General features: G+C 37.4%; 1 protein-coding gene and 1 pseudogene across 1 annotated transcript; both read left to right on the plus strand.

Annotated features, from left to right (window-relative positions):
• The first annotated feature begins 10264 nt into the window (after window positions 1-10264).
• On the plus strand, window positions 10265-11113 carry LOC121776654 (LEAF RUST 10 DISEASE-RESISTANCE LOCUS RECEPTOR-LIKE PROTEIN KINASE-like 1.2). Its single transcript, XM_042173839.1, has one exon. It carries the CDS (start codon window positions 10265-10267, stop codon window positions 11111-11113), a length of 849 nt encoding a protein of 282 aa, XP_042029773.1.
• Window positions 11114-13325: 2212 nt separating this feature from the next.
• LOC121776433 lies at window positions 13326-16294 on the plus strand (annotated as a pseudogene).
• The last annotated feature ends 10768 nt before the right edge of the window (window positions 16295-27062 follow it).

Consider the following 27062-nt stretch of genomic DNA (forward strand, 5'->3'; position numbering starts at 1 on the left):
GACTACGAAAGTTGTTTCAACTTTCAACGGTTATAATTTGAAATGGAGTTGTGGGTTCAATTTTCGACGGTTTTATAATGCAAACGGGTATAAATAGTTTTTGAATTTGAAACAAAAATTAGCTTGAATGAGATTACTTCGATAAATAAATTTATGAAAGTCTACGAACATTAAAAAATATGCTTTATGCAAATTCTTTAAAATTAGACATTTAATATGAATATAAACCATATATTTCAACTTATTTAGTTTTGAACTCGTAGCCAAAATCTAACCCACAAAATGTTCAAACCACCGTCAATTTGAGCGAATCTGAGCCCAAATAAATTCCAACAAACTGTTAAAAATGCTAATCTATGGGGTGCCAAAGGCCCAAATCCACAACTATATGGTTAAAACTTAAAAAGTAACACAATCTAAGAAATGTTCTAAAATGATTGATTAACATAAAAATATTAAATATCATAATAATTGCGTAATAAACATATACTGCTCAAATATTATTTGCAAATTGCAATCCTCATTTTTCGAGGTGTTTACACCGGGCTCAAAACCGAATCTTTTTTTGGTGTTAACCGTATAAGAAATGTATAATACATTAATATAATGAACTTTAAAACTAGTTACTAATAGATTTGATCGATGGCTAACTCATTCTTTAATTGCTAACTATAACTAATTTAATACTCCCTCGTCCCCAAAGAGTATGAACTATTTTATTTTTCGTCTGTCCCTAAAGGGTATAAACTTTCTAATTTTAAAAAAATTCAAACAACATACTACCCCTACGCATCATTTTATTTACAACTTATATCATTACCTTTAACACTTATACCATTATAATAATGTGGACCTCACTTTCCACTAACATTATTTCCACTGCCCTTTCTCCCTATCTCTCTCCTACTTTTTCCTTTATTTATTAAAACTAGTGCCGAATCCAAGGTTCATATTCTTTGAGAACGGAGAGAGTACCATAGTATTTTAAAGATCTAATAGTCTATAAATTATCATGTGTAAATTAGTTTTTTATTTGTTAATATTAAAAAGATAATAACAACTCTAAATTTAGAGCTTTAAATCAAAATATCAACACATTGAATTAAGCATAACACCATGTTTTGAATACGTCAACACAGTTTCATAATGACATTTTACATATATTAAGTTGACATATTATGTTAATTATATTGACATTAAATTGTTGTCGAAATATATGAAAATTTACGAAAATAATGGAGTATCAAATTTTGACATCAAAACATATGCATATAGGATCTTGTTAGAATCCATATAAAAAAATCTTTAATTTGGTATATGTTGTGTGAAAAAAATAATTTAAATCAAGATAGTTATATGCATCTTAAGTTTTGAGATATTTTTTAAAAGTTAGTTATAACAAATTTTGTGTTAATTGACATAAATACCGTAATTGACATTTTTAGTCCAATGTATTGATATTCGGAGTTGAATAATCTTTGCACTTAGATTTAAAAATCCAATGCCTATTACTCCCTCTATCCCTGAAAATTTGTCACATATAATTTTCTGCACTCATTTTAGAAAAATAATAATAAATAGTTAAAGTGAAAACAAAGTAGAGTAAAAGATAGAATAATATAGAGAAGACTCTTTTTTACATTATTCTCTCTCTTACTTTACCATTTCACCACTTTAACTATTTATTATCATTTTTTCTAAAACAAATGCATAAAATGAAATGTGACAAATTTTCAGGGACGAATAAAGTATTTAATTATAGTTAGCAATTGAAGAGTGAGTTAGCAATATAACACACCCCTAGTTACTAATATATCGTGTCAATTTTCTAACTTGACACTGACCCAGTGTTATAAATGGCCTAAAACGACATCATTTTGATCCAACAAATCAATTTTAAACTAATAATGAAAACTAGTATTTTTATTCAATTTGAAATTAATAATTATTACTGGTATTTTTATTTTAAATACCCCTCCGGCCCCTAGTAATTGTCCACTTTGATTCCGGTACGGATTTTAAAAAATGTAAAGAAAAATGAGTTGAAAAAGTTAATGGAATAGAGATTCCATTTTTTTATACTATTTTTATAATAAAATGTGAGTGTGATGCGTTGATAGAATTTGGGGTCAACTTACCATATATGATAAAAAGTGAAAGTGAAAAATTAATACTGAAACAGATGAAAAGGGCAAAAGTGGACAATTAATGGAGACGGAGAGTGTAATTAAAATATCGACGAACACTCTCTCTCTCAAAACTTGACACTGACCCACTTTTAGTCATGGATATTGCATAAGTTTTTTGTGGATTCAAGCAATTTAAAAGTTCTAAAATAGTCTTATTTTTTTGATGTAATGGTACTTGCTAAAATAAGTTTAAAATTCTAAATACTACATTTATATTTTAAGACATGCATAACAAACAACCGGCTATCAAAATTTAATTATCTCAATTCATGGGATTTCCTAAATAAATGGCACCGTTTTTCCGGCTATCAAAATTTAATTATCTCAATTTATGGGATTTCCTAAATAAATGGCACCGTTTTTTTGTTGTAGTGATCTCCTATATTTTCACATTTATATGTATAGTCCACATAATTTAATAATGATTTAACTTTACCAAAATAACAAAAGGGTACTTAAATAAAGAAGTGGAATAATTGTTAATAAGAAAACCAATTTAAATAAAAATTAGTTTAAAATTTAAGAAATTTTTGTATATATAATTTTTGTCAATATATCTTTACTCTAGTTTACGACAGTAACAATCAGAAATTTGCTTCATTAAATGGCCTATTAACTTTATAATAATGAATGAAAGCAAAGCAGAGCTAGTAATTAGTTAGGAGCTAATTGGTAGCACTTGTCACCTGCCATTCTTTGCGTAATAAATGATCCATTAATTAACAACTTTAATAATTCAACAAGTGGGCTCTTTCCCTCTAGTGTCTCCCAACTCATAACCGAAATACTTTTAATGCTACAAGATGTTAAATATATTGAAAAAGTATACCTTTTAAGGTATTTTACTTAAAATTAGTTCATAAATACTACTCAATTCGTCTTCAAAGAGTACGAACTTTGATAAAGTAAGAGAGAGATAGATAGATAAAAGTTTTTTAAGTATTGTTAATGGAGAATGAATCTCACCTTATTAGAGAGAAGAGAGTTTCCAAAATCGGAATATTCACACTTTTTTAGGACGGATGAAAAAGAAAATAGCGCATACTCTTCCGGAACGAAAGGAGTATTAATTACTGTATAATTTAGATTGAATATATTATCAGTACATATTTACTCTTATAGTACAATAATATAGGAAATACTATTAGCCTTTTCATATAAATATATTCAGATAAATAATATAGGAATCCAAAGTATGTTGATAAATTGGCTGGAGTAGTCTCCCTACTAATAAATATGGAAGTTGAATTGAGTGGTCTTACAAATTTTGGTGTATAAGAAAAATGAGTGCAAGTCCGTTGCTACTAAAATGGAGCGCCAACTCTTCTCTTCACTAATTTGGCTTCTCCTATCATTATCAATCCCCCCAATTTCATGCATTTCAAACAATTCATACAACAGATGCGGAGCTCTCTTCAACTGCGGCAACCTCACCGGAATCGGCTTCCCATTCTGGGGCGGCGATCGCGCGGCGGAATGCGGCCACTCCCCCCTCAAACTCGACTGCGATCGCCGCGTCCGCGCAGCCGCCGCCACGATCCAGATCAACAGCGTCAATTACCGCGTCCTGGACATAAATCAGGGCGAAAAAACCCTCAAAATCGCGAGAGACGACCTCCTGCGGAGCCAGTGCCCGCCGCAGCTCGCCAACACCACCTTCGACCCGCAGCTCTTCGCCTACGCCTCGAGCTACGTGAATCTGACGTTCCTGTACGGCTGCCCGCCCGTGGACTTCCCGGTGCCCTACCCGTTCGAGTGCGCCGTGAAGGGGACAAAGGAGAGGCGCGGCTTCGTGGAGTTCGGCACGCAGCTGTCGGGGATGTGCCACGCCAGCGTCGTGGTTCCGGTGAGCTATTCGTCGCTGATCAATTTTAAGGACGTGGCGGCGCTGATCGGGGAGGGATTCGAGGTGAGGTATGTGGAGAGCGCAGGGTGCGGTGGCTGCGAGAGGTCGGGTGGGAGGTGCGGGTATGATGAGACGGGGACTGAGTTTGTGTGCTTTTGCTCGAATCGGTCTGCGGCGGAGAACGGAACGTGCGGTGGTGGTGGTGCGGGGGATGAGGCTGATGGTCCTCGTGCACCGGGTGTGGCTGATGGTGGACAGCAGTGGCCTAGGGCGGTGACGGTTGAGCCGTCTGTATCAGGTACGCAAGCATTATGTTCATCTGAATTATGCTGATCAATGTGAAGGTTTAGAATATTACTGGTTTTGCTAATCATATTTAACGAACTGCTAATCATACGAGTGCGAGTAAATACTCCATCCGTCTCATAAATATATAACAAATTAGTGCAATCGGTAAAATAAGATAGATGAGGATAATAATAGTTAAATAGTGTTATTATACAGTAATAATTGTAAATAAATTGATGTATATGAATAATAAGTTAAGGTCAACTTTCATAAATGGAAATGTCCATATATGTTGACCCGGTAGGTAGTCCGGTTCGGTTCACCCCTTTAAACCGCCACTGCATTGAACAGCCGTGAACCGGTGGAACCGGCCGGTCAGACCGGTTGGACCGTGAACTGGAAATCGGTTTTCTATTTTTTTTTCAAAATTTTTTAAAATTTGTTGTTGATAGAAGTTGAACTCATGACCTCTCTTCTAGTTAAGAAGACCTCTACCACTCCACCACATGGGCTCATTGAACAATTTGAACTTTAAATATTTTTATACATTAACCATTAATTTTATCTACAAAAACTAATAATTCATTTTAATTTTATTATTCTTTAATATAATTGTTAATTATAATATATATAATTATCATCCTTTCTATTTTAATGATGCTCTACTTACCACCTATATTATTATTAATACCATATAAGATTCATTATTTACTATAAATAAATTTTTTATATTACATACTTAATTTATATACCCTAGCTATTGACATTAATGAATAATCTTATCTAAACTAATTAATAAGTACTTAATTCGTATTTAATTATATATTATTTTAATATAAACATTATCTATTTTAATACATGAAATATTAATTTTTTTTATCTAGACTAACTAATATTAAATATATATATCTGAATATATTTACTAAATTTTAATATTATTTATATTTATACATCACTAATTATCTATAAGGTTTAATGTTTTGTGATATATTATTAATTGTAAATCATTTACTAAATTTAATATATTTTTATATATATTTGCAACAGTAAAACGGTTAGACCGGTGGTTCGACCGGTTGGACCGGTTGAACTGTGAACCAGTAACGTCGCCGGTTCGCTTGCCGGTCCGATTTTTAAAACATTGCACAAAGTTTATCTCAATTGGAATCTTTTCAAAAATAGACATTAAATACACCATTCAATCTCCTCAATGTGGGACTCTTATTCCACTATACAACTCCATTTAATACAAAGTCGATCAATTTCTTAAAACTCGTGCCGGGTCAAATTGGGACAAACTTTGTGGGACGGAGAGAGTATAATACAAAAATTAATAAAATTTAAGAAAAAATTAATAAAGTCTAATTAGTCCCTTCCCTTCGTCCCTGAAAATTTATCACACATTTCCATTTCTGTTCGTCCCACAAAATTTGTCACATTTCACTTTTGATAACTTTTGTAGTGAATCTCACATTTTACTAAATCATTCTTACTCATATTTCATTATAAAACTAACATTTAAAAGTAGGACCCACATTTCATTCATTTTTTAACTCACTTTCCAATTTCATTACATTTCCTAAAACCCGTGTTCGGTCAAAATGTGACAAAATTTAAGGGGCGAAAGAAGTATTTTTTATCATACAAAAACATATTAAGAGTTATTTATAATCATAGTTGTATATATATTTCATATGTATTAGTATAAAAATATTCAATTTTTGTACTCCCTCTGTCCTATTAAAAATGAAACGTTTTCATTTTCGGATTGTTCTATTAAAAGTGAAATGTTTCATAAAATGAAAACATCTCTATCTCTACTTTTACATCTCTCTTCTTTACTATCTTTTCATTAACTCACAAAACAACAATAAAAAAACTCGTACCGATTCCCAAATGTTGCATATTATTATATAATAATAAACTATAATAAAAATTTAGATGACAATGCATATAAGTGGATGCTAAATTTAAGTAGTATACACAAAAACTAATTAAATTTAGCATTAAGTAAATATTAGTAGATAATGTGTGTTATATTGCCAACTTAACTTTAAATTGCTAACTATAACTAAATGATAGACATTAGATTTTTAAATCAAAGATCAAGATCATTCAATCACGAGTACAATACATGAGGTGTTCAGTTTGCAAGATTGTATCTCAGGATGAAATATGTATTGTGTTTGGTTTATGAGATTCAATACCACAACTCAATCCTAGATGGATAATCATGAGATAATTAGTCATAGCTAACTCCCATATGACTAAAATAATCTCATAACTCTATTCTAGATTGTATCTTGGTACAATTTTATCTAGAAAACCGAAAATCACCGCAATGTATAGAAAATATCAATTAAGGGTGTTAATGTCAATTAACAAGTTAGTTATAACTAACTTTTAAAAAATGTCTCAAAACTTTGAATGCATATAACTATCTCGATTTAAATTATTTTTTCATACAACATATATCAAATTAAAGATAATTTTATAAGGATTACAACGAGATCTTACGTGCATATGTTTCAATGTCAAAATTTGATAAATTTTCGTAAATGGTCATATGTTTCAAAGAATAGTTCTATGTCAATATAACTTATGTAATATATCAATATAATGTCCGTACAATGTCAATATGAAATTATGTTGACATTGTTATGTCATCTTGTTGATATATTTAATACACAATATTGACTTTGAGTTCCAAAACACTAAACTTGAGAGAGTGAGAGACATGTGTGGAAAAAAGATAGGCGATGAGCGAGTCATGAAAGGGAGAGAGATTGAGGGACATATGTGTGAGAATGTGCGAATTTAATCCCAAAAACTGAAATGTTATCTAATTTAATCTCAAATTATGAAATCTCTTGTGAGAAAAAGAGACATGTTAAAGAGAAGGAAATAATTCAAAAAAAGGAATAATTAAAAAAATTCTAAAGCCGATTCAACTGCCAACCAGTTCACAATGAGCTGGTCGGTTTTCTAGAAGGGCTCGGTAGTTCATATAATTTTAAGTTCAAATTGGACCAAACAATGCACCGATTTGAAACTAAATCGATTCATAGGACAAATTCGAGTTGGTTTTTAGAATACACGATACAAAATGACGATGATGTTGAAAATAATGAACCTATTCGACTAATACGTTCAATTGTCATTGTGTGAAAAGCCCATTACACCCAATTAAACCTATTCGATAATGGAAGTCTAACTTTTCATATTAGTAATCAGTCATTCATGATCAACTAGTTGACTCGTATCTCTAGCTAGGTAACCAAACTTTACTCAGTTAACTACCAACCAAACATTGAGGCTCTTCAATTCCAATTTAGATAATTTATTATTTGAAAATTTTATCCAAGGTACATCCACCACGTGTACCATGATAATTGAATGATTAGATCATCTAAGCGATAGTTCAGTATTTCTATTTTAGCTCATATTTTCTCATATTTCACTACAAAAATTAAGCATGCAAGGAACAAATCTATACTACTCTAGTCTACTACAGTACTACTGACCATGTAAAAATAAATATATCATCTGAAAAACTAAATATATACTGTAGTACATGATCTATAATTAGCCTAGGTAGAAATCGCTCAACAAACCACCTATGTAATTAGAAGTATATCTCCTGTCGTGGCCTAATAGTAGTATCTATGGAAAATGCCCTTACTCTTACATAATCAATTATTGGTTAACAAGTTCTTTTCTTAATTTAGCACTAGAATAGTTGCTTTCTCAACTATAAGCATTTCACAGTAGTCTTTGAAGTAAGTACCTACTTCAACTTCCAAAGAAATATGTGCTCTGTTTTAGCCAATAAATTCAGTTGTTTTCTTAGTATTACTTTTAATCACCCCCCAAAAACCATGACTCCTTTCATGAATTCCCGAACATTTTCATGGCTCTCCTTCCTTCATGTTGTGTTCACCATAAAATTCTTGATCCTCCTTCAATCATTAGACGCATCCAGCTCCTCAGCAGAGTTTTATAAGACCTGCGGCAACACATTCAGCTGCGGCGACACGATCAGCGGAATCGGATACCCTTTCCGTCGACAAACCGACCCCATCTACTGCGGCCACCCAAATCTAGCCCTCACCTGCGACGGTCGAAGCAACGCCACGACCATCGACATAATGAGCATGACGTATCGGGTGCTGAGAATCGACCAATCCACACAGACCATGAGGATCGTTAGAGAGGATCTGATGGAAGGGCCCTGCCCCCAGGAGATGGTCAACACTACTCTCGACTACTCCCTCTTCGACTACGCGGGTTCCTACGCGAACTTCACCTTCCTGTACGGATGCCCCGCGTCCAACTTCCCGGGCTTGAGCCTCACGCCCTGTGGGCGCTCCGGGTACAGTGGTGTGTACGTGTTTCCCGGGACTCAAGGGCCGGGGAAATGCAATGCTAGCGTGATAGTTCCTGTGCTTTTGGGCGTAGAGGGAGGCGGTGGAGCGGAGAACGCCACGAGGACTACTCTGAACCAAGTTGTGCAGCAGGGCTTTGAGGTGAGGTGGAAGATTGACGGCAAGTCTTGCAGTGATTGTACGGAGTCGAAGGGCCGGTGTGGGTACGACGTTGGAACTAATCAGACAAGTTGCTTTTGCCCTGACGCGCCTTACGTTGCAGATACATGTACAATGTTACGAGGTATGAGATTGAATGCTATCCAATTCCTCACCTGAATATCTTGCTTTTAGGCTCATCCTCACATGTCCATGCCTATGTTAGTATGCCTTGAATCTGTTTCTTAATTGGGTTAGAATTATGTTTCCTAATTAGGATAGGATCCCATGTGTGTCTATTTATATGGAAGTAGAGCACATAATTCTGTGATCTGAAATCTGTAGCCACAATCTGAAAACAATCTGTTTTCCGTTCCCTGTTCCTGCCCGTGGATGTAGCCAATTGGCGAACCACGTAAATTCTATGTCTCTTTACGTTTCTGTTCTTGTCTCGATTACACAATTGTTCTATTCTGTCACAACACATTCCACCAAACTTTCTTCCTTATTTTTGATAATTTGTTCATTGGCATGAACAACAAAATGCTGATACACCATGGATGTGAAGTTACCATTTAGTTCCTTCATGTCTAGAGAAAAAACCCAAGAATCCATGAAGTTGAGTCAATTAAGCTTGTTGACTCGATCCCAATGATTTGGGTCAACCCGATTATATTATAAGCCCTCGAAACCAGTCCTTAGCCTGATAACTTATCCTTCAACTTAGATCTCGGGATGTGTGCCACGATTGAAGTTCGTATTGGCAATGGAAACATAACAATATCTCACGTTGGGGCGAATAGAGAATTGAAACCACTATATAAGTCTCATGTGCCATTTGGTTTTAGGATTTTAGGATCGAACTCCAATGATTTCTATCAGTTCGATCGAAGTGATTGGCTGGTTTTCTTTCCACAATATCAGTTTACCTTTCAGACTTCATAGTGCGATGCCAATTATAACTTCTGGCTCTTTGGGGTGTTTTGTTTCTCATATATTTAAGTGCTCTTTAGCACGTGTTAGTTCTGATATTGCATCTATCTCTGAAACCGTGAAGTAATTTAAACTTTTTAATGTGATTCATTCAGACATAAAATATAGCACCTAGTCATGAGTTTGAAGTTTTTTAACAGGGTTGAAGATTTGACAAATCATATAGGTTGGCAAATCTTGACAAACTCTTCCACTTAGATATGGAGTAATATATTAGTTGATCCCTTCTAGATATGATGTTACGGTATTCAATACTGCTGTATTCCCATTAAATAAAAACGCCTTTAAGTCCGCCGCCCACGCAGAAGCTTCCATTTATTGGCGAAAACCGACTCCTATTGGCAAACTTAGTCAATTCCATACACATATGTAACGTTCAAGACAAGTTGATCAAACAAACTCATATTCTTCACCCATCTCCAAAAATGAATGGAGGATTTCTCCCCCTAATCCTCCTCCTCGTGATCTTCGGAATCCCAAGCTGCGTCGTGAGTCAGTTCGAAACCTGCAGGCAGCCATTCCGATGTGGATATTTAGTGGATATACCCTATCCATTCTACGGCGTAAACCGGCCTGTGTCGTGCGGCGCTGAGGGATATGAGATAATCTGCAGAGACAATATTCCACTCATAAACACCTCATCACTACTCTACCGCGTCCTTGAAATCAACAACCTGACGCGCACTCTCAGGGTGGCGCGAGACGACCTATGGAACGACCCTTGTGGTCAGACTCAGCAACCCCTTAACACAACTTTAGATACCACCCTTTTTAGTTTGGATGAGCCCTCTAATGATCAGAATATCACTCTGCTCTATGGCTGCACTCTTCTTCCGTCACAAGCCCGACTGCCCAATCTGTTTGACTGCAGTGGCAGAGCGGCTCTCTTCTTCGCAACACCTGAACTGATAAGAACTTTCACATGCACCGGCCTTGAAGTTACTGTTTGGGTAACTCAATCTGCAGCCACGAGCTTGGGATCAAATCTATCACCCGATTCATCGGCCCAACTATTGAGAACATCTATTCAAGGTGGATTCTCCATCCAGTGGTCAGCGGATAACCAGAACTGCCAGAGGTGCTTAGATTCCGGTGGAGCTTGCGGCTCTGATGGATCGAGCTCGTTTGTTTGCCACTGTGCTAATAATACCTCAGTTCCATCAACTTGCTCAATCGGTAACAATTCATTCATCTCCCTACCGCATCACTGCATCTACCCTGATTTTTTTGTTATTCCTTTCATTAAAAACCTCTTTGAATCGATTCTTCTGTGAGTAGTTTTTATATTCTTAACGATGATAATCGAGAGAATTGAAAGAATTATGCATTGGAAGCTATTGGAATTGGAAGAAGAGATTGTTTTTCTTATTGCTTGTGTATAAAATCCCTCGTTCTCTCTCTTTAAGTAGGGAAGAAGTACAATGTAATTTAGGTATCAAATCACCTATTTTAGGACAATGTAATACAAATTACATTGTCTGCCGGTTGTTCTTCCGACCAGCTTTGGATGAACAGCTTTGGTTAGTATGTCTGCCAGTTGTTCTTCCGACCGGACAAACGGGAATTCAACATTGCCTCCTAGTTTTTCTTTGATAAAATGCCGATCAACTTCTACATGCTTGGTTCTGTCGTGTTGTACCAGGTTTTCTGAGATGCTGATGACGGCCTTATTGTCGCAGAATAACTGACTCTTCCGAGTAAGTGGGAAGCCGATTTCTGTGAGTAACCTTCTTAGCCATAGAATTTCCATGAGTCCACTTTTCATCCCTCGGAACTCAGCCTCGGCACTGGATAGAGCTACAACTTTTTGTTTCTTGCTCCTCCAAGTGACCAAATTTCCCCCAATGAAAGTAAAGTAGCCTCCTGTAGATTTTCTATCCACAGGGTTGCTTGCCCAGTCGGTATCGGTGTATCCATCAATCTCCAAATCATCTTTCCTTGCTAAGAAAACTCCATATCCCACAGTACCTTTCAAGTATCGCACGATTCTCAATGCTGCATCCATGTGATTAGCTTGAGGTTGGTGCATGAACTGACTTACAATGCCTATGGCGTATGCGATGTCGGGTCTAGTATGTGAGAGATAGATGAGTTTTCCGACAAGCCGTTGGTATCTTTCTTTGTCTGCGAGTTCCGCTCCTTCCTCTATCTTTAAACCATGGTTGGGAATCGTTGGAGTGTCTGCGGGCTTGCATTCTAGAAGATCAGTTTCTGCCAACAGGTCTAGGACGTACTTTTTCTGCCTTAGGAAGATTCCGTGTTTGGATCTCAACACTTCTATCCCCAAGAAGTATTTTAGTGCCCCTAATTCTTTCATTTCGGATTCTTTGAATAGATTTTCCTTCAATCTCTGGATTTCCTCTACATCATCATCTCTGAATAAAAAGTAAATTGAAAAAGTTAATAAAATGTGAGACCTACTTTTATTTATTAATTTTGTAATAATAAAATGTAAGTAAAAATAAGTATTTAACGTATATTATCAAAAGTATTTAAAATAAATGCAGTAAATATTGACGAATGGACTTTAAAAAAGGTTAGCAGTATGAATTACGGATGAAAATAATGAACTCAATAGATAGGTAGAAGGTGGAGTAGTTTAAAAGGTCAAGTTTTGGGGGGCCAATTTTCGGCAAAGAATTAATACTCTTTCCGAAATGGTACGATATTTCAATGTTTGTGTGCTATAAAAGTCAATAGAGGGTTTGGCCAGTCATGTGTTTATATTACTATTAATCTTATGCACTGTCTGTCCCCACTTCATACCACAACTAATAAAATTGGCATTGAATATGTAGTTTTCTCCATTACTGTTTTTATTTATTTTTAAAAATTTATCACCTTTCACTTTTATTCACTAACTCATTTTTTACTATAAAACTAATATATAAAAGAATAACTTATATATCTATAACTTTTTAAATTTATTTTTTATTATATTTTTAAAAATTCGTATTGTATGACTTGACTACATATTTTTCATAAATAGTCAAAATATAGTTTCATTGAATAGGAAAAATGCCTTTCTGCCGTTTCACTCTCTATGTAACAATCGTTTCGAAACCTAATCCTCCACTTAATCTTCTGTCTCTTGATTTATTTTCTTCCTTTTTAGTTTTGTCCATCTCATTTCTAGAAGAATAGTTTCAAGTTTAAACCAATCATTATTTTCTCGCGATTAACTATCTGCAATCAGATGCAGTGAATATTTATTGAGTTTATGAGTTTCTTCAAATTATAATTAAGCAATTCGAAATGCATTTGTACTTTTCTTCTGATAAGAAAATCATTTATGGTTAAGTTGATCTGATTATAACAATCGTTTGAGTGAATGAACAACTCATTCATAAATGAAAATTTAGTTATTCAAAAACTGAACTAAATTAGAAACTTAATAAATTCATCTTTTGAATTAACCACGCCAGAGTGAAAAATACCGTTCAAAAATCAACCTAAACATGCCAACTCACCTCTTCACTCCCTCCTTCCCTTCCGCCACCGATGCCGCTCGCCCTCTTCTCTCTCCTGGCCGCCGCCGCCGCCGCCGCCGCCCTCCTCACCGCGGCGTATTCCCAAACCATCACCACCTTCTCCAACTGCGACCGCACCTTCTCATGCGGCGCTATCCAAAACATCTCCTACCCCTTCATCGGCGGCGCCCGCCCCTCCTACTGCGGCGTCCCCGACCTCGCCCTCTCCTGCCGGAGCAACAATGTCACCGTGTTAACTCACAACAAGATCAACTACCGCGTCCTCCTCCTCGATCAGGAGCAGAAGCGCCTCGTCCTCTCCCGCGCCGATCTCTACCACACCACCTGCCCTTCCCGATTTCGCAATTCCACCCTCAAATCAACTCTCCTCTCCTCCAACGCTTCGCAAAACCAGGATCTCACTCTGTTCTACGGCTGCAACTCCACGGCCACCTCCACGACCAGGCGCTGCCGCACAATCTCTTCAATTGCAGCTCTAGCAGTTTCAATTTCAGCGACGCGTATTACGTGGTCAGGCCTGTGCCGCGCGATCCAATGTTGAAATTCATACATTGCAGTGCGAGGATCAGCCTGCTGGTTTTGAGTGAGATCGCCGATCGATTGCGAATTCGCAGCTGAGCCTCGGGGAGGCGCTGAAGCAGGGTTTTAGTGTGAATTATAGTGTTCCTGAAGAGAGATCGTGCTCTCAGTGCTACAAATTGGGTGGGCAATGCGGGTATGATTCAGTATTGAGTCAACTCGTTTGTGCTTGCGGCGATAGGCCTTGCCATATTGCTTTAACACTACCTCCTGTTGCTAGTCCGAGTCCTCAAGGTATTTGGGGATTTCCGTTAGCCATAGTTTTTTGAATTTTGATTGGATGGAAATTTCTCGTTTGAATTCATTTATTAGTTCGATTATGGATTTATTCCTTATCTAGATCTCTGTTCTTAGTTAGCATCTTTTGGCATTCGAACGTGCTTCTATTTTAAATTTTTATGTGAATTTCTACGCTGTCAGTCTATCAACAGCAAAGAGGTCAATGATATAGTTATAATAATAGGAACCGTTGGTTGGCTTTAGTTTTTCTATATTTATTGTCGCTTTCTTTGCATATGCAGCAATTATATTCCTTTTCTTGTGGGAAGTGGATGGGATGTATGTTTGAACACTTTATTACTATGATATGCCACCTGCTTCCTATCTCATCCTGCAACTGACACTTTGTAATTTCATGGCTACAATACCAGGGAATGGTAGTAACTCAGATACGGGGAGGAATATTGGTATGTAATTTATCTAAACTTGACATACTATTTGCTGCAAACAAATTAGGTTGATTTTCTAAAGTCTTCATCTTTCTGTCCTCATCCAGGCCTTTTCATAGGAGGTGCAGTTCTTGCTGGTGTTGGCTTGGGATGGCTGATTTTCTACTATAGGCAGAAGAGAAAACAGCGCCTTCAGCGCCTAGCTACTGGATCTATTCAAACCGCGAGCAAGGATGCCTTGACGCCTCCTTCGAGCAAGGATCTGTCCACGCCTCCTTCAACTAAATTCGTTAAAAGCATCCCTTCGTATCCGTCCTCAAAATCTGATTTTGGTAGGGACAGCACATATTTTGGGGTGCAGGTATTCACTTACCCGGAACTTGAAGAAGCTACCAATAACTTTGATCCATCTAAAGAACTCGGTGATGGTGGCTTTGGGACTGTATATTATGGTAAGAAGACGATTTATAGCTAATTCTTGATCAAATTGAAGAGCTCTCTGCTCACATATTTGATTCCGATGCAGGGGTGCTCGCTGATGGTCGTGTTGTTGCGGTGAAACGGTTGTACGAGAACAATTTCAAGCGCGTTGAGCAGTTCATGAATGAGCTTGAGATCCTAACTCAAGTGAGACATCCAAACCTTGTGGCTCTGTTTGGGTGCACATCCAAGCGAAGTCGAGAGTTGTTGCTTGTTTACGAGTACATACCGAATGGAACAGTCGCTGATCACCTCCATGGAAAACGTGCTGCATCTGGCTTGCTATCTTGGCCTGTTCGGCTGAATATCGCCATTGAAACTGCTGAAGCGCTTGCTTATCTCCATAAATCTGAAATCATACATCGTGATGTCAAAACCAACAACATACTTCTAGACAACGATTTCCATGTCAAAGTGGCTGATTTTGGGTTGTCTAGATTGTTCCCACTCGATGCTACTCATGTCTCGACTGCTCCACAGGGGACTCCGGGCTATGTTGATCCGGAGTACTACCAGTGCTACCAGCTAACAGAAAAGAGTGACGTGTACAGCTTTGGAGTGGTCTTGATCGAGCTCATATCATCCCTGCAGGCCGTGGACACCAACAGGCACCGCCATGACATCAACTTGGCTAATATGGCCGTCAACAAGATCCAAAACCATACATTGCATGAGCTGGTTGATTCAAGTATTGGCTTTGAGACGAACACTACCGTGAGACGGATGGCTACATTAGTGGCGGAGTTAGCTTTCCGATGCCTGCAGCAGGTGAAGGATATGAGACCATCCATGGAAGAAGTTGTGGAAGCTTTGAAAAGCATCAAGAATGAAGACTTCAATGCTCACAAGGTAGAAATTGTTGATATTTTGGTGGATGATGAGACTGGGCCGCTCAAGAGCAGCGTTGCGCCGCCATCGCCGGACTCGGTTGCGGCTAGCGGCTCAACGCCCAATTCTAGTGCGTGAGTTCACTCACCCTAATGTTTTGTGTTCCTACATTATACATATGCTTGTTTCCTTTGATGTTTATGTCTGCCTGTCTATGTAGAGCCACATGATTTTGATAACAAGGATTAGAGGAATGTATATAGTAAATGGAGCTATGTGAATATTTACAGATATTTTGGCATCATTTACTTTATAAGTTTAGGATAGATAGACTAATTATGGAATAAATGTAATCGGATTAATTAGTTTGTCAATTAGACAATTACCCATATGTACTCCACTTTTAATACTCCGTGTTTTGTTTACTCTTAATTTTTCTTGTACTATATATCAACACTCACGTCATGTTTGATTTGCAAGACAAAATAATCTCAAATAATCTTGAGATTTAGATTGAGTATGAAATAGGTCAAGATTGAATATGAGATTAAGAAAAGGTGTTTGGTTGGCCTGACAATATTTATATAATTAAAAATATATTTAATTTATGATATTCTTAAATACATATTTACCAATACACCCTTCATATCCCTTTTTCAAAATTAAACGGAAATTGCTTGAAGCAGGAGGCCAAGCACCGCCGCCTCCACCGCAAAATCCCCTATTTTTAGGCCGTCTCTCAACGAATTTACAGCTATTTGGTTTTCCTTTGTGACGGTGGCATCTTCCAATTTGGGCAGCACCATCATCACTCCGGCACCTCCTATCCCATCCCCAAATCCTTCATCACCATATACTACTTTGCAAAACCCCAGCCCAAAAACAACTCCATCATGTCTTCGCACGGCCTGATTTGATTGGAGAACCTCGCTCAGCCCAATCACGTTTCCCCCTTCCCTGATTTGGTTGGAGATCAAACAACGACCTCAGCCATTCCATCACCTCAGTGTCTCCGCCGACGAAAACCGCCAAACCTCCGCATCGATAGAGTAACAGTGTTTGCTGCGGGTGAGATCTGGATCTGTGTGTGGTTGATAATGAAGGAGAGGATGTGGGCAAAAATGCAACCAATTATTAATCCGTCCCTGACTCATTTAATATAATCGGTGCCCGTTCGGTTGGGCTGACTGGCCCAGATTAAATCTCAATAGATTGTTAATAGTGTGTTCGGTTGGGAAAACAAACTAAAATCACGACCCATGACTAATAAGAAGCTCGCAGCGAGGCCCGCCTCTTTAATACCATTTTCATTATTTAGGGCAGACTATTCATCTCACCACATCTCCTGTAATTATTTTAATCTTGCACTAGTGAAACTCTCTTTTTCTCCCTTTGACGCCGCCACTCTTCTGCAAATCCGCCACCGTCGCCGTGGAGAAACCTCTTATCATCTTCGCCGCCCCCGCCGTCGAGAAACATCGTAACTTCTGCTCCGCCCCCGCCGTCGAGAAACCTCATCCGTGCCGCCGCCAACCCTCGCAACTTCTGGCCTTCCTCCCTCCCCTTCACTCTTCCTTACAGTTTCCTGTCTTCTGGCATTTTCCATCATCATTTATTTTACGAAAATAGATTGGATTTTGACTGGTACTTTTTTTGCCAACATTAGTTGATTTTTTGTTTTTTTGCTGAATTCGGCAGTGACAAATCTGGTCAAAATTTTATATTTTAATCATGTCAAGTTTCTATTAAAATGCTTTTGATCCTTATTATTTTTATAAAAATAATCCATTAGTAATTAGAATTCGTGTCGATCTAAAGTTATCTAAGATTTAATCTAGTAAACCAAACAACAATCCTTAATCCAATATTAGTTTTATCCTAGATAAGGCCCATCCTAACCTATCGCATACTATATCTTAGGATTATTTAGTGTCGCCAACCGAACAGGCACTCGGGAGATTATCCATCCCAGATAATATCATGGATTATATAGTCATTCAATCTTCCTAACCGAACATAGGATTAATTTTATACATGATTCAGTTGCACCAACCGAACGCCCACTCAGTGTCTTATTTTTTTATATCAAATCATGGATAGTAACAGCATCTGCAACACGGATGTTATGTCTCAGTTCCGGGGAATGAGACGGGATCGGGATATGTTGCAACTTGCAAGCTTGCGACACATCCCGTCCCCCATTTGTTCTTAGGACAAGATACAGTGGGGGCTGTCCCCCCAGACTGCCTTGTCAACCAATGAGAAACAACCGTGATGCCCATTCACAAGCCCGCTAGTGAGCTTTGTTTTATCCAAGTATAAATAATTGGCTTATAATTTCAATTGACATATTAATATTTGATCACCGAAAAAATATGAATCAAACATTTTAGTAGAGAATGAGGTTCATCATATTAGAGAGAAACGAGTTACCAAAAATAAAAGTGGCTATTTTTATGTGACGAACCACAATGCAAAAAGTCCATATTTTTATGTGACGGAGGAAGTACGTAAATACTAGTACTAGTTTAGGATTAGCCACCATGTTAATATTTTTATGACTGAACAAATTATGCAAAATCTTCTATTCTCAAAACGTATACTCCCTTCGTCCCTGCTTAAGTAAGACGTAAGTATTGTTTTTGAGATATCTCAATTTAAGGAAAACGTTTCATTTTTAGCAATAATTAACTCACTTTTCTATCCCACTTTATCATCTCTTATTCTTACTTTATTTTTTTTTACTGTTTACAATTTAAATCACTAAATACAACACTATCTAAATTATACGTATCTAAATTAATGTAGCTTAATAGAAACAACTCACTTAGAGCATCCACAACGCGCGCCGCCCGCGTTCCGCGTTTCGTGCCGGAGGAACGAAACGGGCGCGCGACGCGTTGAGGACATGCGTTCCGTGCCCTGGCCGTGCCGTGTGCTGTCGTCGCGAGACGCGGCACGGCCTGCGTCGCCACACGCTTCGGCGACGTGGCGCGCCCCTGCTTCGTGCGTGACGCCCACTCGCCGGCCAGCGAGTGGACGTCGTCATTTATGACGCAATAAATCTTTTTTTTTAAATTCAAATTTATAAAAAAAATTAAAAATGTGTAAACGGTAATATTACCGTTTTATATCCATTTTTTTTTAACTCTATAAATACTTCTAATTCATCCTCATTTCATATACAACTACACATCTATTCTTCCTAAAATCAACTTCATTTCCTCTCCAATTTTTATCTAACATCTCATCAAAAAATGTCAGGCAACGGCAACTCCGGCGGTGGCGGCTCCGGCGGGTGGCATCTCAACACGTTTACCGATTGGGATACCATGTACAACACACTTGGTGGTTCCGGTTCGTCGACGCCGGGCACGGCGGGTTCGGCGACGCCACCAACCACCCACTTTCGACGTGGATGCATACGCTCGACCCTCCGCCCCGCGGTATTCGCAGGGATTATCCCAGATTCGGGAGGATTTCCCCGTTGAACCCACACTGGGAGGAGGCCGAGGCGGGCGAGAAGGAGGAGGGGGAGGAGGCCGAGGCGGTGGAAGCTCCAGGGCGGAGTCGGAGGCGGGCGAGGAGGAGGAAGAAGAAGAGGAGGATCTAGGCCGGCATCCGTACAGCAACAACGAAACGATGGTGGTGTACAACGTCTGGATCACCGTCTCGTACGATCCCATCGTCGGGAATCAACAAGCCCACAAGCGCTTATGGGAAAAGGTCACCGAGATCTACCACCAGATTAAGTCGAAAGGCTCCCGGAAGCGCACATATACAATGCTCCGCTCTCACTTTGGCCGAGTCGACAAACAGGTAAAAAATTCTGCGGCATCTACTCGACCGAAGCGGCTTTGTGCGTCTACAACCAGGACACCGGCAAACAATTCAGATTTGTTGATGTTTGGCAGGCTGTCAAGGACGAGGACCGGTGGGCCGGCGGTGTCCGCTCCAGCTCGGGCTCAACCTCGAAGCGCATGAAGCACACGACGAGTGGCCAATACTCGTCTGGTGACACCGGTGAGGGCAGCGGCGGACAAGAGGGCGCACCGCAGGAGTTTGCGGGTAGGGCCGGCGATGACGGGGGATCCAGCCGTGCGCGCCGTCGGCCGCAAGGGACGAAGGCGGCTAGAGCGAGGAAGGGCCAAGGCGAATCGAGCCAGGCAGGCTCGGGGGGGAGGCTCGAACACCCTTATGGCGGTGTACATGACCGCCACAATGGCGGACACTTCCCGCTTCTCGGCCTCCCAATACGCGGCCTCGTGGAACGGAATTGTGCATATGGCAGCACAACTTGGCCTTCCGACTCCCCCTCCACCTCGACCGCCTTTGGGGGATGATTCGCTGGCAGAGTAGTTTTTTTATTTTCTTTAAATTTGTATTTTAAATTATGCAACGTTTAATTTTTTAGGATTTTAATTGTGTGTTTTTTATTTTTTAGAATTTTAAGTTGTAATTTTTTTATGTTGTGTGTTTTTTAATAAAGTGTGTTTGTTTTAATTGAATTGGGTTGGAAATAAAAATAAAAAATGAAATTGAATGAATAGTAATTTAAGGAACGGTTAAGAAACGGATAAGGAATGGAGAGTTGCAGGTTCCGTTCCTTAGTTAAGGAATGAAGTTAAAAAGTACAGTGAGACCCGCAAATAGTAGTTTAAGGAACAGTTAAAGAACGGTGGGGACAGCGCAGTGGATGCTCTTAGTAGATGCTCTTAGTAGAAGGGATGGTGTATGTAAATAGTAATAATGACGTAAAGTCCTAAACAATAGTGTTCCTGGATAAATCAAGGAGTTGAGGATACCGTGACTAAAATGAGTAATATGCAAGCTATCTAAATTGCCCATTCGTAAAGGAAAGCTATTCATAGAATTAGCATTCGGTGGTAAATAAATTATTAAGATTAGATTATAAAACGATAAACAAAATAAACAAGGGGTTACGATTTCCAAATACAGTTACAACAGAATTAAACATCGCCACTGAATTAACACAGGCCGCCGCCGGCTTCACTCCGGAATCCCGCCGAGCACCGGCCGCCAAGCTCTCCTCAACAACAATCGTTGCCGGAAAGTCGCCGACAGCGGCCGGAGCGACCGTCCATCTCCTCTCCTCAATTCGCCGCCGGAGGGCAGCAGCATTTCTCGCACATTTTCCGAAACCGCCGGCGGAGGCGACGAAACAAACAAATCCTTCAGCTTGTTGCTCACCAACGACTCTTTACCCTTCTCCGGAGCGCTTCTCTTCTCGCTGCTCCCCCTCCGATCGGCGGAAGCGTCGCAGCATCGCGGAGGCAGCCGTCTCCCTCCGCCTCCGCCTCCTCCCGTCGCTCGGCTGAGCAGCATTCGGAGTGTTCTTCTCCGGCGGAGGTGGATCACCGGACTCGCCGACGGACTCCTGGCAGGACTGGCGGCGACGGCGCACGCCAGGAGCTTGAATTTCTGCAGAGATGACATTTCCCCTTCTTCAATTGATGATTTTCTGGCAAAATTGATTTGTTTTATGGGTTGATTTGTGGATTTAGTTTCAGTGGCTGAGGAAATCGGAGTGGATTAAGATGGAGAAATTAGGGATTGGAATATAGTTAGAGGGAGAGAGGGGAGAAGTGAGAATTGGGCTTGTTGTGAAGGAAAGGGATGGAATAATCTGTTGCTTGTTTATGCTTATTTTCAAGGAATAAGTATGGGAGTGAGTGAAGAGAGAGGAGAATAAAATGTGTAGAGAGAGAAAAAGGAGAGAGATGGAGGGGTGGGTCTTTTGAGACTTCCATATGTCATTATTATTACATGTGGCTCTCATCCCATCCTTTTTCTAGACTCTCAACTCAAAATTAGAACTCCCCAATAATTATGAAATACTCTTAGGCCCCCATAATTTTAATCCTTGCTTGTGATTTATTATACCAAACACTATAATAAGATAACTCACAATTATCTTAATCTACCAAACACCCAATATATGTAAATTAACTAATCGAAACTATGATAACTATCATAATGGTATCATGTCTAGTCAAAACATGACATAGCTATCAAACGAGCCCTTACAGTGTAGAAATAATCATTTGATATTAGCACGAGATTTGATGCACAATTGATAGAGTAAGTAATAAAAAAATAGTTAAAATTATATAGTAGATAGTAGACTCATTAATAATAAAGTAAAAAAATGAGAAAAAATTACCGAATATGGACTATTTGTATGAGACGGACGAAAAATGAAACATGACCTATTTCTATGGGATGAAGAGAGTATTTCGTTTTCAGCATGTTGTGAGTTAATAAAGAGAGAGTAAAGTAAGAGAGTAAAGTAAGATGGAGTTGTTTTCATTTTAGGAAATGTTTCATTTTGAATGAGTCAACCTAAAAAAAGAAAACGTTTCATTTTTAATGGACTAATGATCTATTTCCTTCTATCACTTGTGACATTTCTTTGAGCATAAATATTTAAGTAATGATATTTAGTACTATTAGTTTAATAAAAAAGAATAAAGTAGGAATAAGAAAAAATAGAAAGAATAAATAGAACAGAAGATAAAATAAGAGAAAAATAGAATATTATTTTTTTTATCATAAAAGGAATGTCTCATTTATAACAAATTATCCTAAACAAAAATATGCCTCACTTAGAGCATCCGCAGCGGTGCGTCCGTCCGTGCCAGCGGCGCGGCGACAATGACGTTGGAATTTCCTTTTAAAAAAACAAATTTTAATTAAAAAATCCGATTAAAAATTAATAAAAATATTTTCCCACTTCCCAAAAAATTATATCCGTTTTCTACCCACTTTTAATTTATTTTTCAATTTTTTCCTCTAAAAATTCACATTTTCATCTATAAATACCCCCACTTCCACACAAAAAATTTCACACCACACTACATAATTCTCATCTAAATTCTTTCATTTCCATTATTACAATTCTCAATCTTTTTTTTCACTCTTACAACTAAAAAATGTCCGGCTCCGGCGATCACCCCTCCAAAGAACATTGGGGGTAGAGCCGGATGAATAGTCTTCCATTGGGGTATTTTTAGCCTTTAATTATGTAATTTTTAATTTTTAGGAGTTTAATTATGTAATTTTTATTTTTTAGGAGTTTAATTATGTAATTTTTAATTTTTAGAATTTTAATTATGTAATTTTTATTTTATAATTTATAATAGTATTCAATGTAATTTTAATGCATTTTAATATTGTGGAAATGTTTTTATTTAAATTGAATAATAAAATGGTAGGACTCTTGAGCTTGTCCTTGCGGAAGAGCACGGATGTGGGTGTTGGGCTCTTGCCTAAGGACAAGGAGTAAAAGTGGGTCCGGGCCCACATCCGTGCTCGTTGGCAAGAGCACGGATGAGGATGCTTTTACGATTGAGGACTGATGGAGTAGTAATTCTTTGTATTTTGATACTATCATACAACTATTCTCTTCGTTCTACAATAATAATTTCATTTTTTGTACTCATTTTTTAAAAATAATGATAAATAGTTAGAATAGATAAAGAGTAAAGTAAGAGTTTATAATGTAGAGAAGTCCATATCTACATTATTCTGTTTTTTACTTTACTATTTCTAAATTTTAATTATTTACCTAATTTTTTAAAATGAGTGCAGAAAATAAAATGATTTTATTACTGTGAAACGGAGAGAATATTATTTATTTTCATTAATCTTATGCTAAAAGAATTCTAGAAAACTAATGTTATACATTATCGTCCATGTTTAATGTTAGATTCTGATAAACACGTAATATGAAAGATGCCATTGTAGATGAATACTTATCGTCAACAGAAAAAGGTTAGGGCACCCGCAAGCGTCCCGCGGGTGTCTCTTATCTCGTCCCTTCGAGACGAGACGGACGCGGGACGCGTTGCAGTGTCCCGTCTTGTCCCTACCTCGCAGAGACGGATGGCGCGCCAGCTCGCCACGCACCTGCGCCACGCGTGACGCCCACTCGCCGGCCCGCGAGTGGGCTTCGTCACGCTGACACAATAAATCATTTTTTTTAAATTAAAATTTAATAAATAATAATAATAATAATAATAATAATAATAATAATAATAATAATAAACGGTAATATGACCGTTCAACGGTCATTTTAAAAAAATTATTATTTTTTATTCTGTAAATACTCATCTTTCACACACACAAACACACATATATTCTTCTCAAATCATCTCTCTTTCCTCTCCAATTTTCATCTCAAAGCATCTCTTTTATTCTTCTCCCAAATTTAATCCATTCATGGATCCATTTGAGGAAATGCGTCGAATAATGGAAGAATCGCTTGAAGAAGATCGACGTAGGGAGGCGGAGGAAGCCGCGGCGCCCCAACGACGATCCCGGACTTACATCCATCGTAACCGGGAGGAAGCCGCCGCAAGGTTAGTACGCGACTACTTCTGTGATAACCCGGTATGGGGAGAGACCTAAATTCCGTCGCCGTTTCCGCATGCGGAAACCGCTATTTCTGCACATCGCAAATACATTGGCAGCACGGGAAGAGTTCTTCCAAGAAGGGTTCGACGCCGTCGGCCGTCCCAGCCACACGACGTTGCAGAAATGTACTGCAGCAATTCGTCAGCTTGCTACTGGATAAACAGCGGATTTGTTCGACGAATACCTCCACATTGGAGAAAGCACTGGGTGAATGTGCTTGATGAACTTCTGCAAAGGCGTCCGGGTAGACGCACATGATCTTTCTTCTGCTTCTTTGAGCTTTGAGATTTTGAATTTAGAGAGAGTGAGCGGAAGAAATTAAATTATGTATTTTTTCATTTTTTAGGATTTTCAATTATGTTTTTTTTTTATTTTTTTAGAATTTTAAGTTGTAATTTTATTTTATTTAATGAAGTGTGTTTTATTAATTGAATTTGTTGGAAATAAAAATAAAAAATGAAATTGAATGAATAGTTAAGAGATAAGATGGTTAAGAGACGGATAAGAGATGGAGGGTTGCATGTGTTGTCTCTTAGTTAAGAGATGGAGTGAAAAGTATCGTGAGACCCATGAATAATTAATAGATGAGACGGTTAAGAGACGGATAAGAGACAGCGTTGCGGATGACCTTATAGTATCATCCCACTTTTAGTATCTTCTTTTTTTTTTTATGAAAAGGGCATAATTTAGTTTAATGAACTATCAGTTGTCATTCAGATGTACAAAATACATCAAAAGTTTTATTGACAAACTACTTATCGTACTAATTTATAAATATGGAAACTCTATTATTGATTTGTTGAAAATAAAATTTGAATGTAGATTGTAGGCAAGAATCTCTAACTAGTCCCCACTTTTATTGTAAATGCTTTTTCCATCGCCTCAAGAAAAGAAAAAGTAAAGGGGATGGTCAAAAGGTACTTGAGCTAATTGTTCTTTTCCAATATATTTTTTAGAAATCAAATTTCGTTACTTTCTTTCACCCTTTATTTTTATTGACATATAGGGACTATGTTGGATTTAATATTGGAGAGTGCAAATCTAGGTAATGATTTGCATGTCTATGAATAATTGTTGAGAGCATAGTGTTTATTTGTTTTTCTGAACATGAGTGATCTACTACTTATTTTCCAATTATGAATATTTTTCTATAATGTTGCGACTTGCGATAGTGAAAATATAAACGTATGTTATAGGTATGAATATAAGATGGACATAGATAAACAAGGAGTATGTATAATATTAGCGAACAAGGAACCTGCAAGAATTAATATATGCGATTTGAATCGTCATTTCATCAAAAAAAACTATAAAACTTAATAATGCTCATTACTCAATAAAACAAAATGAGAAAATAATTTTATAAATATACAATAAGTCATTTGTTTTTTCAAGACGATTGAACACATAGTGACATAGATATATTTTTCACAAAAAAATGTCCGAATAACTAAATTGAGGAGAGATTTTTGAATTCAACTTTTTCTTTTAACTTTTATTCTATATTCTTTTCTTTTTGGTAGTACAGGTGGGTCGGGACTACTGAAACTTGAAAGTGCCTGGATCAAGATATTGAAAATATGATTGTTCAAATAAAATCCAAATTAAAGTTAAATCTCATTTTAGTTTGCCTTTGGAAATGTTAATGCTTTTTTACATTTTAAGGGTAATTATTTCGGATATACTTCTAACTTTTCCGCTACCCAAGTGTGCTTTTAAATCTGATACATGTGATGACCCGTTTTATTTTGTTAGCACTAATTTTGAATTGCTAATTAAATAAAACAATAGTATAAATTTTAAAATAAACTATAAAAAAACTCATGTTGATTAGAATAATACTATTGGTTATTTGCGCAAAAAAAATGTCCATATTCTTGACTAAGTATTCAATATTAACATCAAAATAGAAAAATAACAATACGAACTAGTATAATTTTTCTAATAATATAGAAAAATACGAACTAAGTAAATGAAAATCTTTCATCCACCCATTCATATCAAAAGTAAAACAATTAATAAGTTAAACCAAAAAATAGAAGAGATAATATAAAAAAACATTCGAACAAGTTGAAGGACGAGCATTTTACCACTAGGTTATTCATAGTTTTGAGAGTACAATTGTTCCTCCTTATTCTTAATTTCGTCCGCTAGTGCTTTGCCCAGAGAGAATGGCAATGAGTTTGCTGCTAAGAATGAAAAAATATAAATAATTTTAAAAATAATTTAAAATTGATTAATTGAACGAAAACGGTGTCGTTTTGGCCCATTATAAGTCTGGCGTATCCATGTAGATTTATCGTCTGCTTAATTTTTCCAGAAATAACAGTTTGGGACAAATTAAACACAAACTACAAAAGTTTTGTGATTTGATGGACTATTTTTTAAGTTTACACAAAAAATCAAAAGACGCTCTAAGTTGACTATTTTAATAGCTATTACTAATGTATAAAATGATTAATCTATTACTATATCAATTAGAATAATTAGAATCATTAGAACATTACAGACTGCTTCTGCATACATACATACATACTCACACTCACTATTAGAAATATCTCATTTACCCTTAAAAGGCTTTATAAAGGGAGAGTTATCCACTTTTATATAAATGAGACAGGATCATCACCAAGTCGTTGTCGTTGATATGTGACATATTTTAGAGATTTAACACTCACATTGTTGACCAATAATTTTATCATTGAGATTGAAAGATGGAAAACATTATAGCTATATTTGTT

This window comes from Salvia splendens, chromosome 18 (assembly GCF_004379255.2).
Source record: "Salvia splendens isolate huo1 chromosome 18, SspV2, whole genome shotgun sequence".
In the NCBI taxonomy this organism is placed as follows: domain Eukaryota; kingdom Viridiplantae; phylum Streptophyta; class Magnoliopsida; order Lamiales; family Lamiaceae; genus Salvia; species Salvia splendens.